This window comes from Cryptotermes secundus, unplaced genomic scaffold (assembly GCF_002891405.2).
Source record: "Cryptotermes secundus unplaced genomic scaffold, Csec_1.0 scaffold592, whole genome shotgun sequence".
Taxonomy (NCBI): Eukaryota; Metazoa; Arthropoda; class Insecta; order Blattodea; family Kalotermitidae; genus Cryptotermes; species Cryptotermes secundus.
In genome coordinates this window covers 388,832-402,689 of record NW_019734362.1, presented here as the reverse complement: position 1 = coordinate 402,689, position 13,858 = coordinate 388,832, and the positions used below count along the sequence as shown (strand labels likewise).

General features: G+C 37.9%; 1 protein-coding gene across 7 annotated transcripts in view; it reads left to right on the top strand.

The window, feature by feature from the left end:
* Window positions 1–13,858, top strand: part of LOC111868879 (transient receptor potential cation channel trpm) — a 77,282-nt gene that overhangs the window by 48,449 nt on the left and 14,975 nt on the right. For all 7 annotated transcript variants that reach the window (XM_023859934.2, XM_023859933.2, XM_023859937.2 and 4 more), the window contains 6 exons: window positions 6,519–6,651; window positions 7,125–7,311; window positions 7,391–7,521; window positions 10,316–10,440; window positions 12,595–12,766; window positions 13,078–13,267. In XM_023859934.2, the coding sequence (XP_023715702.1) occupies window positions 6,519–6,651; window positions 7,125–7,311; window positions 7,391–7,521; window positions 10,316–10,440; window positions 12,595–12,766; window positions 13,078–13,267 (938 nt within the window). The remainder of the gene's footprint in view (window positions 1–6,518; window positions 6,652–7,124; window positions 7,312–7,390; window positions 7,522–10,315; window positions 10,441–12,594; window positions 12,767–13,077; window positions 13,268–13,858) is intronic.

Below are 13,858 nucleotides of genomic sequence, written 5' to 3'. Positions count from 1 at the left end.
TTAATGAATAATAAAAACAACAGAGGACCCAAAACAGATCCCTGCGGAACACCATGTTTAATTTCCTTAAGTGACGAGGTAAAGGACTTAGAATAACAGGATACATGGTCCTGGTGATAAATTTCTACATATTGGAATCTCTTCGTTAGATACGAGGTCATCCACTCATGGATTTTTCCTCTAAGCCCATACAAGTCCAATTTAGTAAGTAACCGGTCATGGTTTATTACATTGAAGGCTTTTGTAAGATCTAAAAATAGGCCCATGGCAAATCGTTTTGAATCTAATGTTGTCAAAATGTCCTCAAGAAAAGACTGGATAGCAGTATAGGTAGATTTATTAGCTCAGAAACCATTTTGGGCACTAGAAATCAAATTATATTTATTTAAAAAACTTATAACTCTATTGTGTATTAAAGTTTCAAAGATTTTTGAGAATGCAGGAAGAATTGAAATTGGTCTGTAATTAGTAATATCTTGAATTCGGCCCTTCTTTAGAATAGGCCGTACTTTGGCAATCTTCATCAAATTTGGAAAGGTACCTGTGTTTAATGAGAGATTAAATATGAAAGTTAACGGTTTATTTATAAACTGTATGCAGTGTTTAATTAATGATGCCGGAATCTCATCAAAACCAGACGAATACTTATTTTTTAGTTTACCAGTAACATTTAGTACCTCCTCTTCGGTAATAGGAGCCACAAACATCGTATTAGTATTCCGAGGTATTGTATTAGCAGGGACACGCACCTGTCTAATATCCTTTGTATGGGTACACATCCTATCAACAATCTCTATGAAATGATCGCATCATAGAAGATAGAAATCTCCATATCTACCACTGTGAGAATCACAAATAATGTACTAAAAGATGATAAAATATCATTGTTTTTTTTATCCTTAAAATATGACCTGTACTTTACACAAACCTCAAGTCAAATTGTATTAATTATATCCAAAAAGTCGCATCATACAAAAAATGTATTTGTGAACTGGGTTTCATTTTGGTCTATCCAGCCTTAATTTGAAACATAACTGGTGAACATTTACTGAAAAATAATTTTTGGTTGTGTATAGTGTAGTTATTTTTGAGGTATATCACACTTAAATTTTAGATGTGAGCACACATATGCCATCTGTCCTGTATAAAACAGAAACAACTTTACAGAACATTCATAAATGGAAGGAAACATACAGTCACAACAGTGTGCAAAAGTGCAGCAATTTCTCCAACAGTTTTAATACACCTGATGATGGCCAAATGAGATGAAACATGTTGTGCAATAGATGTGCTGAGTGAAGACATACAATCTGTAACAATTGAGAGTTTTAAAAATTAAAAATTTTGAATTTTAGAACTCTCAGTGTGAGTTGTGCATGAGACAGCAGTGAATACATGAATAAAAACAAGTATTTGTTGAATTCTCATCACCAGAATGCACTGGAAAATAGTAACATGATGATAGCTAGTGGATCATTTGAAAATATAACACAGTTAAATATCTGGTAATGTCAGTTGAAAATTTGATTAATGAGGAAATGAGGAGCAATTTAAGTTCAGGTAATGCTTGCTGCTGTTCATTTCAGAACGTTTTCTTTTTTTTCTGCTTTAAAAAAATGAAATATACAAAACTAAAAATTTTGCCTGTAGTTTTGTATAGACACCTGTCATGAAAAGAGACTCCAAAACCATGTCAACATTGAAGTGTCCAGACTTCTCAATGTGAACAATATCATTAGATGACTCAAACGGAAGAAACTGTTCGAACTAGTTAAATGTTAAGCACTAAGTATGTGTAATTAAGTGGAAGTGACTTAGTTTTAATTTACATAGTGTATTAGGTGTAGGAAAGTTAATCGTTAGTTATCCAACTAGTTTTAATTTTAATTAAGTTCTGGCTTACCCAGTCTTTAATTAATTAATTAATAAAAAAGAGTTTTGTATAGGTGTGAAACTTTTTCTCTGACATTAAGGCGAGTACATAGACTGAAGGTATTTGAGAACAGGCTGCTGAGGAGAATATCTTGAGCAAAGAGGGATGGAATGGTAGTAGGAGGCTGGAGAAAAATGCATAATGAGCAGCTTCATATCTTCAACTCTTTGCTAAATAGAATGACTAAATCAAAGGGGATGCAATAGGTAGGGATACACAGGAAAAAGAGGAATACATACAGGGTTTTAGAAGGAAAGCCAAGAGTGAAAAGACCACTAAGAAGACCTAGATATAGATGAGAGGATAATATTAAAATGGGATGGTATATTCTGGGTTCATCTGGCACAGGATATGGGTCAATGGCATATTCTTTTGAACATGATAATGAAGCTTCTAGTTCTATAAACTTTTGGTAAATCCTCTAAACCCGGGTATCAATTGCACACAGCTGCCGCAAGAGGCAATGTTAGTTGCTTTGCCTTGCGAAGCCAATACCATGTTGCCGTGCACAGCAGAACAAACACTGGAGCTCATGAACTTTTCACGTGTCAAGTTAAATCAGAGTGGTTCTTTGTCCCACGGCAAAGGGATTCCAGTGTGCTGTGCCCTTTCAGTTCAGATGGTCTTGTGGCGTTCCATTATTTTTTTCACGGCAAAATGGAGAATGAAAAGTGTCTAGCTCTCATACAGCTATATAAATCTAAAAAGGTATTGTGGAATTCAAAAAGTGGTAATTACCATAACAAAAGGATACACTAGGACACATGGAAGAACATAGGTGATGAAATGAAAATGCCAGCTCAGGATTTAAAAAAGATGACAACTTTATTTGCTTCCAGGTCCTCAATGATAACATTGCAAAATTCTGGCACTATTCTTGATATGCTTTTTGTGGACACTTGGAAAAGGTATTGCAAGCTTATATAGGAGTCTCCAGTGCCGAAGAATCTCAAAGTATTAACCATTCTTTCCCTCACAGTAATCACTTCTCAAAATTGGGTGTCCATTTTTTTCACTCATGGCTAGATCAATAAGGTTATGTGTTCAAAATCTGATAATGACATTTGCGTAAAATTTTTCAACTGTATCTTCCACTAATTCAAATGTCATATCTTGCATAAGTCTATTTTCTTATTGCATTTGGTGACGATACAATTCCTTCATCCACCAATGCACTCTTCGTTTTGGATCTTTTTTTCTTCGATAATGTTGAACATCAACATAAAGGCAGCCACTGCATATGCAGTATTCATGGTGATCTTGCGAGAACTGAGGAACTGCGTTGATCAACAGCCGCACATGGCTGGGTCGGTCAGTTGGTCGGTGTGAATAATTTTGTAACAATAGTTCTCATTCTCAGGTTTTCACTGTGTGTGGCAGCACTATGAAGTATGATTATGGTGAAAAGAATTATTGCAGATTCTCACATCATACTGAAAATTCATTCTTGCATATGCCCAGTAAATTTGCACATGAATTATTTCCATTAAGTAATGTGTGTCAAAGCTTGCGAAAATATGGTGGATCCTGATTCAGTTTATGATGAACAATTCAAGAGAGAGATCAGTATTTTCTGGTATGTGATGTTGTACAGTCTGCTAGAAGCTCAGAAAAAAGCAAGTCTGCTTTCTGCTTGCTTTTTACTGGTTGCTTATTTGACTTACGGTTTGATCCTGAAAATGGAGGCTGTACCTTCTCATGTAACATGAGGGAACTTCTACTAGACAATCCATTGTAACATCGTGAAAGATAGTACTCGTCATAATCACTGCTGTGAAAGCCTCAAATCTACACAGTCCAAGAGAACTGTGTTAGCTAAAAACCGTTTAAGATACAGTATGCACCAAGAAAAAATCAGTACTGAAATGAAAAGACATCCTGTTGATACCACTGTCTATTCATGTGAAGGCCCCTTGCATGACAGAACCTTCTCAGATCCTGAAGAAATGGTCTGATCACCATGTCCCTGTAGCATTCTTGGGTGACGGTAAGAGCATTGCCTTCCTCATCCTCAATGAAATAGGGGCCTATTATACCATGTGCTGAGATGGCACACCATATCATCACAAGTGTACTACGTACTAATTCATTCATTCATCTGTAATCTATCAAGATGACAGGTCCACAGTCTCTTCCAAAACAGTTCCTCCACTTGATGCGATCTAGAGCTTTCTCCTTCAAATGAAAATATCCTCTTCTGTCCCCAAGGTCATCCAGCATCTTCATACGTCTTCTTCCTCATCCTCTGGTCACTTCTATCCGCCCCTCTATCTTTCCTTCAATAACTTCTTTTAGAAGGCAGTTACCGCATAAAATATGACCAATCCAATTATCCTTCTGTTTTCTTATTTCATGCAGGATATTCCTCTGCTCACTGACTCTAAATAACACTTCTTCATTTCTCACATAATCGGTCCAACTGATCTTCTCCATCCTTCTCCAACACCACATTTCGAAGCTTTCCAGGTGTTTCTGATCTACTGCCCTAAATGTCCAAGTTTCAGCGTCATACAAAGCAATGCTCCAAATGTAGCATTTCACCAGTTTCTTTCTCAAATTTAATATAGTAAACAGTAATCACATAAGAAGCATATATAAATATATGAATTGTAAACGCAAGCTGTTACACTGCAACACTAACATAAAATTTAGCAAACGCTGTCTTAAGAGAAACAGTTGGCAATCTGGAGTTTTAATATTGATATCGAGTGCAGTGTGACAGCTTCATGAAGTGAAATACGCCTGATGATGGCCGGTTGCGGCTGAAACATGTACTGTGTGAAGAAGGTGAACAAGAACTACAATAAAGTGTTACATTTATGACGGAGTTTATATTATACATATAGAAGTGTGGAATGTAACAGGATGCTAAAATATAATATAGAAATATGGGCTATAAACAACCTGAAAGACAGTAAAATTTTCTATATATACACAAAAGCGCAATTTTTACAAATTAAAATTAACTGTGATTATTTTGTCATGAAATTCAAAATATAATATTTATTATAGATGTTATGAAATTCCAAAGGACTTACTCATAGTTTTTTCTTCAATATTGAGACATGGTGATATTGTAAATATAATCACACTACTAAAATAATATTTTGTTCAGAGTGTACGTGAGTTTGAACCTCGTCACTTCACAGTTTGCAATACCTCACACTCTGTCGCGCTTGTGCCACATCTCAAAGCAGTCCACGACACACCGCCCAACATCACACTTTTTACAATAGAAAAGGGTGCTCCTGCTTTTCTTATGTAGCAAACACACATGACGTCTTTGTTTCCCTTTGGTTGGTCAGTGTTGTGAATGTTTCACCTCCTGTCAACTCAGTTGGGCTCCAGATGAACTTGGTCTCCCCCAAGAAATGCCACTGACCTCGATATTCACCTCGTGCGATTGGAGAATTAAATCCCTCACTAGGATTTCATGGAATTTTTTATGTGTCATTATTCCACCACATGACTTGTGTAATAGATAGACATTGAGAATAGTTATATCTGGAAGGTTGAAAAACAATTTCTTTGTCAATTTCCTCCAAGCAACTCCATAACTGTTTACCATCCTGTCAGATTTATCCACAAGGCCCTCTGCCTCATTACCTGATGATGTTGATGATATATTTTCACGAGGTTCAATCAACTCATTGAGTTCTTCTAACTCTTCATCAGATTACTCTTCCATCAATACTTCTTCCAGTTCTTCTGCATCGAGAAGTTTTGAATATTGGGCACGTTTTTGAGGGTCCATCTTGGGAGAGGGGGGTTTCCAGCTAAATTGAATAAATTATGTTGACTGACAAAGCAACAGTCTCACCTGTTAGTAATACTCGCAAAATAGTGATGCAAAGTAATTATAATACTAGTTGAAAAGAATGCTGATCCGACACTGGTACCGAAAGACACAGTGACGAAGATGCCTTTTACTCACAAAGGAATACTGGCTCAGTGGGTTTATACCTCTTCCAAGACACAAAATAAAAACGATAAATAAAGAAATATATGACAATCTGACACTGACTTCCTAACTGATAATTCACTACTGAAAACCAATCCTTGAATACGTCACACTTCCTTGTAAGCTCTAGAAGCACTAATCTGTGAGTGCAGATGAATATTTAGTCCTCAGTTCTCAAAACAAAACTGGGCTCTATTTGGCTGACCAGGTCATAAACAGTCGAAACCAGTACCGTGATAAACGATTTCATTGTTCAGAGCTAACAAATGAGCCACTGACATGACCTTGCATGGGTTTGTTTTGGTTTCAAACTGAAAATCAAACTGTCAGCACTCCCAAAGAGAGCACGTGTCCTACGTTAGATAAATATAACATTCGGCCACAGCAAGGTGTTACTTGCTGTTAGATATACATAACAGTCGTAAATTAAAATTAAATTAAAAAATTAGTTTCTGTTCTAGTTATCATAATAGAATCTGCCATAAGAGACGCTTGTGTGCTAAAAACAGAGTTTGGGAATCACTGCATTAAAATAATACAAAAAGATAAGAAGGTCAAGGGCAAAACATAATTTCTAATGATGTGAATTTTTGGTGACAGAAATTGCATTTTATTGTATTGCAGACATGAGCAGACTGTCCTGGAAAGCATGAGGAATTACTTTGTCACCCTCATACAGAACATGTTTGAAGTGGACATGAAACAAGCTGAGTGTCTTTACTCTCTTCTTCTTCAGTGCACTCAGAGAAAGAACCTGGTAAGCAGTCAGAATGTAGAAATTGCTATTCACTAGACAACAACATTTATAGTGTACAAGTTCAATGTCTGTTCAAAATTAGATTAGTTATAATGTGTGCATCACATAGTTCCCCATTTTTAATTCAGTTCTATTTTATTCATCTTCTTGGCAAAACTATTGGCATAAGATACGTCTTATATCCATGTCTAAAAATAACATGAATATTTCATGTTTCTTAATGTTACTTTGCACCTAAAACCAACCCAAGTAATCATGTTCTACTATTTAACATAACATAGCAGAGACAGGGGTATTGGGATGCAGTGGGTAATGGTACACATATGAATTTTTAAGGTCCAAGAAGTCACGAATGACTCTTAACTGTCTGTTTGACTTCTAAGGAACTGCACACACTGCTTAAGAAACAACAGATTTTTTCCTGTAAGATGCTTAACACAGTCTCTCTTTAAATTTATGGTTTGCAATTTCAGATCACTGTGGTCCGTCTCACAGACCAACAAGAGGAGACGTCTCAAGAACTTGATCTGGCAATCCTTAAGTCTGTACTTACGGGCCAGCACTTGTCTTCATCTGAACAGTTTGACTTTGCTCTCATGTGGAATCGAGTGGATATTGCGACCTCTGATATATTTATCTGTCAGCAAGAATGGCCTCCAGGTATATCTTTCATGCATGACATCTCTCTTCTCACTCCTGATATGTTCCTGAGTAAAGGATTTGTTTGTTTCTGTGGCAGGGGCTCTAGAAGAGGCCATGATGCAAGCCCTCAAGCTTGATCGTGTTGATTTTGTTAAATTATTACTGAAGAATGGAGTCAGTATGCAGAAGTTCCTGTCTGTACCTCGTCTTGAAGAGCTCTACAACACCGTAAGTTGAATAGTTAAGTTTGTTCCAATCCATTTATATCGTGTCAGAAGCAGTCAAGTGCCTGTTATGCAGCAGCAGCAGTTTTTGCTCATAGGTCCATTGTGTCCATCCACAAGAAACACTGTGAAGGACTACATGTGTATGCAATGAATTTTGAAATGGTACATCCACACTAAACCATTTCGATTTCTGTTTATCTCAGTTCATGTTAAGGGTTACTGTACTTGAAAATAGAAATAAAATTTTAATGTATATTTTGAGTGAAAAAGTTAAATAGTTCCATCCAGTGTGATGGACCAGAATGAAACAAATCAAATATATTTTGAGTCTTTTGACAGATATTTTTTATGAATAACAAAAAATGACACTTTGTACCAATACATAAGTACTACCATGTGTAAGGTTCATTCATTTTACTTAATTTTATGGTCACCATTGAATGAATGAATGAATGAATGAATATATAAGGGGCCCTTGCACTGTGACCTACAGTGGTCTATTGTGCTTCCCCTTTTAATTATCCCCTCAGCAATGCAGGATTTAGTACGTGGGGGTGTCGAAATAGTCACTTGTTTCCATATATGGTCACCATTACTTAATGACCTAAATGTGTTCTTGAATATACTTCTTAAACTATTAACCTTAGAGATAAATGTTTTATGCTTAAAATTCAAACACAGCTTTTAAGGAAGGGGAATCTGCATGTTCTTATTTCGTTAGAAACATTTTTTGCTTCATATCCTAATTGACTTCTCATTTTTATGGTTTATGAGTTAGAAGTCTCCAGATTCTTCTGTCATCTTACAGTTTTTCCTTCAGTACCTGGCTGAACTGTTTAGTTCTGGATTGTCCTTTAACATTTAATATCAGTGTGCTTCTCGGTATCCTTATTCCGTTCATTACTTTTATGTGGCCATACCATCATAGTTGTTTCACTTCAAAATATTGTAACGTGTTTTACCACTGAAGACGCCATTCAGATCATTAATTGGTTTATTTAACAACCTACAAGTCTTGGCTACAATTAATTGTAACAATGTTACGGGTTTACACACTTTACAAACCCTACACACAAATCTCTTCACACTGTCCTCGGTAGTCTGCACGTATTCACCCTACGATACGGGAGCTATACCAGTGTCACTCTATTACACACTCCCAATTACTTTCTCAGTTATCACAAACTATCACTGATTATCACACATGCGTTCGGTTCTTCTTTCCGCTACTGCTGCTGTACTCCAACTGTCTTCGTAGGCAGTGTAGTTCTCTTATAAACCCTCAGCCGGATAACGGGAAACGCCTCTCTTCCTTGTTGCCTAGTCGCCGTGTTTACAGGTGTTACTGGCAATGCTGTCAGGAGTTGTTTATGGCTGCATAGCAACCATGGCATCCCTTGGTCAGGTCACCGCTGGAGGGGTAGGGGAAGGAGTGTTGACTTGCCTGTTACCCTAGTAATGACAGCGCTCCATTGCCGCCACGTCACGACTGGGTGGGAGGGGTTGTCCTCCATAGCGCAACACATCACACTGTATTAAAGCTATATTAAAATGTGGATTTCCAACTTTAACTCCTGAACATTTATTTCTAATTAGACATACTATAAATCGATAATAGTGGCCAAGCTCAGCCATTATAGTGACTGGGTATGACTGGGCATTGATTCCTAGCAGGGGCACAGATATTTTAATCTCTGTTACAGTATTCAGACCAGCTATGGGGCCCAACCATTCTTCTATCCAGTAGGTAGTGGGGCCTCTTTGTCTGTGGGAAAATCTGCCAGGGCATGAAGCTGACCATTCTTCTTCATTTAGTGCCAAGATTAGGTATGAGTTTAGTTATATCTCCCCCCATGCCATACATCTTCAAGTTGTGTTTAATTAAGCACAAAGAGAAATTCTATATTACAGTACAAAATCTGTACCTCTACATATGAAAACTTCTTTTATAATCATTTAAGTAATCGTAATAACATACCTTTATTCAGAAAATATTTGTGAATATGAAATTTTCATTAACTTGAGATTTCACTACAGCTTAATGTGGGAGTTGAACATTTAACAAATGCTGGCCTCCTAAAGCAATGATCAACAAACAGTTGATTCATCTATTGCAGACATGTCCAACTTCAAACATATTGTAATCGAATTTTTAGTGTCAAAACTGGCAGTGATCTACCACCCCCTCCTATCGCCGTACCTTGCTTTAAGCAAAAATATTGGTAAAAATAATATGACACATGATGTTTGTTGTAAAAGCAACATACATTGAAAGTGCAGATTACTTTAACACGTATTTTCCCTTCAAAATCTGTAAATAATCATATTATATTACAAGTTTATTTAAATGCTTTTCATGTTTAATTTCCTTATAGGCCTATGAGATCGACCAAATATTGTCCCGCGTTCGACATACCTCATCTATTGGATTTGGGGTTCTCAAAATTTAACTATGAAGAGCACTATCTTCTGGGCTGTACTGCAGTTGACATTCATGGATGTTTCACTTTGCTTGCTGCCTCCATCTTGCTGGCTATTTGCTTGAATTACTTTTTAACCCTGAAGATGGAGGTAGCATATTCTCCTGAAATACCAGTGAACTTCTGCTGCCCTGTGTGGCATTTCATCCCAGAGGATAGTACTTTTTGTCTGAAGAATTTTTATTCCAGAAAGTCATTATTTTCAGGAGTACATAGTGGGATGGGAGCAACTGATTGAGATGCAGATGAAAGTGCATATCATTAACTACAAGCTTTCAGTCTTTCAAAATTTCGAATTGGATTTTTGTTTTGCAGAAACAAGGACCCTTCAAGAAGCTGGGCTACATTTCGAGACAAATTCATCATATATCCCGCGGCAACATGTGCACTCTGCACGATGTTGGATTGCTCATCAACAAATTGATGGGTGGATCTTACAAGTCAGTGTGATGTTTATGTTTACAACAAATTAAAATGACATTCACCGTTAAATGAAGGGAAAATCAAATGTGTAAAATGCATGTTATCATTCGGTTTAGAATAGTTCAGAAAATCTAAGTTTGTTTGCTTCCCATATTGACTTTACTTTGAAACTTCCTGCAGATTTACATAATTTTCTGATGTTCTCATTCATGGGCCAAAAGAAAAAAAAAGGTAAAGCTATCCCTTAACAGGCTGTGGAGGTCCATATAGGTGTGAGATGTCAGGGGTCCCTCATTTTCTAGACAATCAGCTCACAGATGGCGGTGAGGTTGTCAGCCTTATGCGCTGGTCGCCCTTTGCCCCCAGAAAGATTCCTGGTACTCATTTCCATTAGAGCTTGAGTCGACCCAGGGCCATAGTGTGGCTGGAAGGATTAGGTCAAGTGAAAAATCAAATGACCTCATCTGGAATCGAACCCTTTACCTTCTGGCTTGTATCATAGTGCTTCATCCAACTACGCTACCACGTGCTCCCTCATTCATGGGTAGCAAGTTTTCATGCACATACAAGGTGGTTCAAATATGACCGGAACTGATTTTTTTTAAAACCATAATTACCAGACACTTACTTGCACATGTCAGTCTTCAATGTATGCCCCTCCGGAGTCAACACATTTTTTCCAACGTTCTGGAAGCATCCTAATGCCCTTTTCAAAAAAGGCTTGTGGTTGGCAGTGTATCCACTCCCGAACAGTCTGGATGACAGCGTCATTGTCCTCAAACCGCATGCCTTGCAAGCCTGATTTGAGCCTTCCGAACAGGTAGAAATCACTTAGGGCCAAATTGGGACTGTACGGCGGATGTGTCAGAAGGTTCCATTTCAATTTCCGGAGGTCTTCCATTGTTGTTTTGGCCGTATGAGGGCGTGAATTGTCTTGAAGAAAGGCTACCCACTTTCCACCTGTCTTCTGCTTGGATCAGAGCTTTTCCTTCACGTCTGTTGCCAGGAGGTCTGAATAATAAGCTGCATTGACTGTTCTGCCATCTGTCAGAAAGTCTACATGGATAACCACCTGCCAGTCCCAGAAGAACCTTGCCATCATTTTTCCTGCTGAATGGCTTCTCCACGCGCTTTTGGGTTTGGGAGAACTGGTATGCCGCCACTCGCGTGATGACTGCTGGGACTCAGGAATGAAGTAGGGCACCCACGTTTCATCGGTGGTCACTATAGACTTCAAAAATGCTTCACCTTCGTCTTCAAACTGCTGTAGGAGACGACTGGCAGCTTGCATGCGCACCAATTTGTTCACATCCGTCAAAGTGCGTGGTACCTACCGTGCATTGACGTTGCAATAGTGCAGGTGGTATTTCACGATGTCTTCTACACTACCAATACTGATGGACAGCATTCCTCCAAGTTCCTTGAGAGTGATGCGCCTATTCTAATGAATAAGCTTGTCTGCACGATCAATATTTGGCCCGGTGACAGATGTTCACAGCCAACGATCATGCGGTTCATTGTCCACTCACTCTCTGCCGTCTCTGAAGCAATTACACCACTCAAACACACGGGACCATGAGAGAGACTTCCCCATACTGTTGTTGGAGTCTGCTGAATTTCAGCATTTTTGACGTTTTCTCGAACGAGGAATTTGATGACAGTGCATTGTTCCATGCTCCGCAGTACCTTCTGTTTGCTCATTACTCTAGCAACTCCCAGACAGGACTGACAGATTCTAACCCAAACAGGAGGGAGGGTGGAGGTTGTGCCTTCACTCTCTCACAGTCGCACAGCTGCTGCACAGTGCGGCTTGTTTACACACAAATCAGTCCCGGTCATATTTGAACCACCTTATACATTTGCTTTTCACTATATAATAATTTGCTCCAAAACTCAATTGTACCTCTTATTTGGGTCTCCCGTCTATGTCTATGTTTTCTGAAGTGGTTCTTCCCTTCTCATTTTTGAAAAATGTACTGTATGCTCCTCTCATTTCCCTGTGCTTACAATATGCTGCACCTATTTCTTCTTTTCTGCTTTACGATTAATCACTGTAACAATATTAAAAAAATTGAAGCTAACTACTGTGTGATCTTCTCCAGTTAATTTCTTTATCTGCTCAGTGTTTACCTGTTTCTTGAGATATGTGTGTGTGTGATTCTCTCCTGAAGGTCATATTACACACAAAGAAAATTCCAGCTCATCTATGCCAGAGCAATGAGGAAATCTCTAGATTTTCAGCAAAGCTATGGAACTACCAGCATGACATCAGGTCTCCCAAGAGGAACCCTCCTAACGTCAAATGAAGAAAATCTGTTTGATTATCCATTCAATGAACTGCTCGTGAGTGTTTGTTTGAAGTATGCAGTAAGAGAATAATATGTAATGTTTTGGGGGGTTTTTAGGCAGGGGTTGGAATGATAACAGATTCTTGACTAATTATTTGGCAATTCTTGGCAATTATTTTGCAGATGTTATATGTTCTTAACTACTTTGTTAATATAATGTTGTTTTGTTACCATTATTCCTAATATTCTTAATATTTTTCAAATTCTTGAAGGATTTGTTGGTTAAGCGTATATTATGAGCTTGTCCTACATTCTAATGATGGAACAAAAAAGATGATAGTTCTAAGAATTTGTATGCTGTGTCAGGTATGGGCAGTGTTGACTGAGAGGCAGCAAATGGCTCTCCTCATGTGGCAAAATGGTGAAGAAGCCCTAGCTAAAGCTCTGGTGGCCTGCAAGCTTTATAATGCTATGGCTGATGAAGTGGCTGAAAATCACTCGGAGACACAGATATATGAAGATTTAATAAACTATAGGAAAGAGTTTGAAAACATTGGTAAGTAGAGTTAAGTGTCTTTGTCAGTGGAATTGAGACAGTTATGTGAAACTGAAAGAATAATAATATAAGGAATTATTCATAAGCCATATGAAGTGTGGGAGGGGCTCTGAAATGAGTGCAAACAAAACATTCTCAAGTAGTTACTATAGGATTGTGACGATGGTGTATAACACATTGATATATTGGGTTTCTGGACTTTATCCATCGTCCTGGTTTTTAAGATAACAAATAAAAACATGACGTTTCGGAAACTGGATCTGTTTCCATCCTCAATCGTCCAGTGATTGAGGCTAGCTCTTTCTAACGGACCCAACAGAATAGGTGTTTCCCTTTTCCTTCACCTGAGGACGGAAACAGATCCAGTTTCTGAAACGTCGTGTTTTTATTTGTTATCTTAAAAACCAGGACGATGGATAAAGTCCAGAAACCCAATATATCAAAACATTCTCAGTTTCTAAGATTTTGTGAACATGAATGCGCTGTTGTTCACACAGAAATTCAAAAATGGATATTTGGATGTACAGTGATCTGTGCTGTAATTATAGTGTACATAACTGATTGTAACTTCATGTGTAGACATGTCTCACT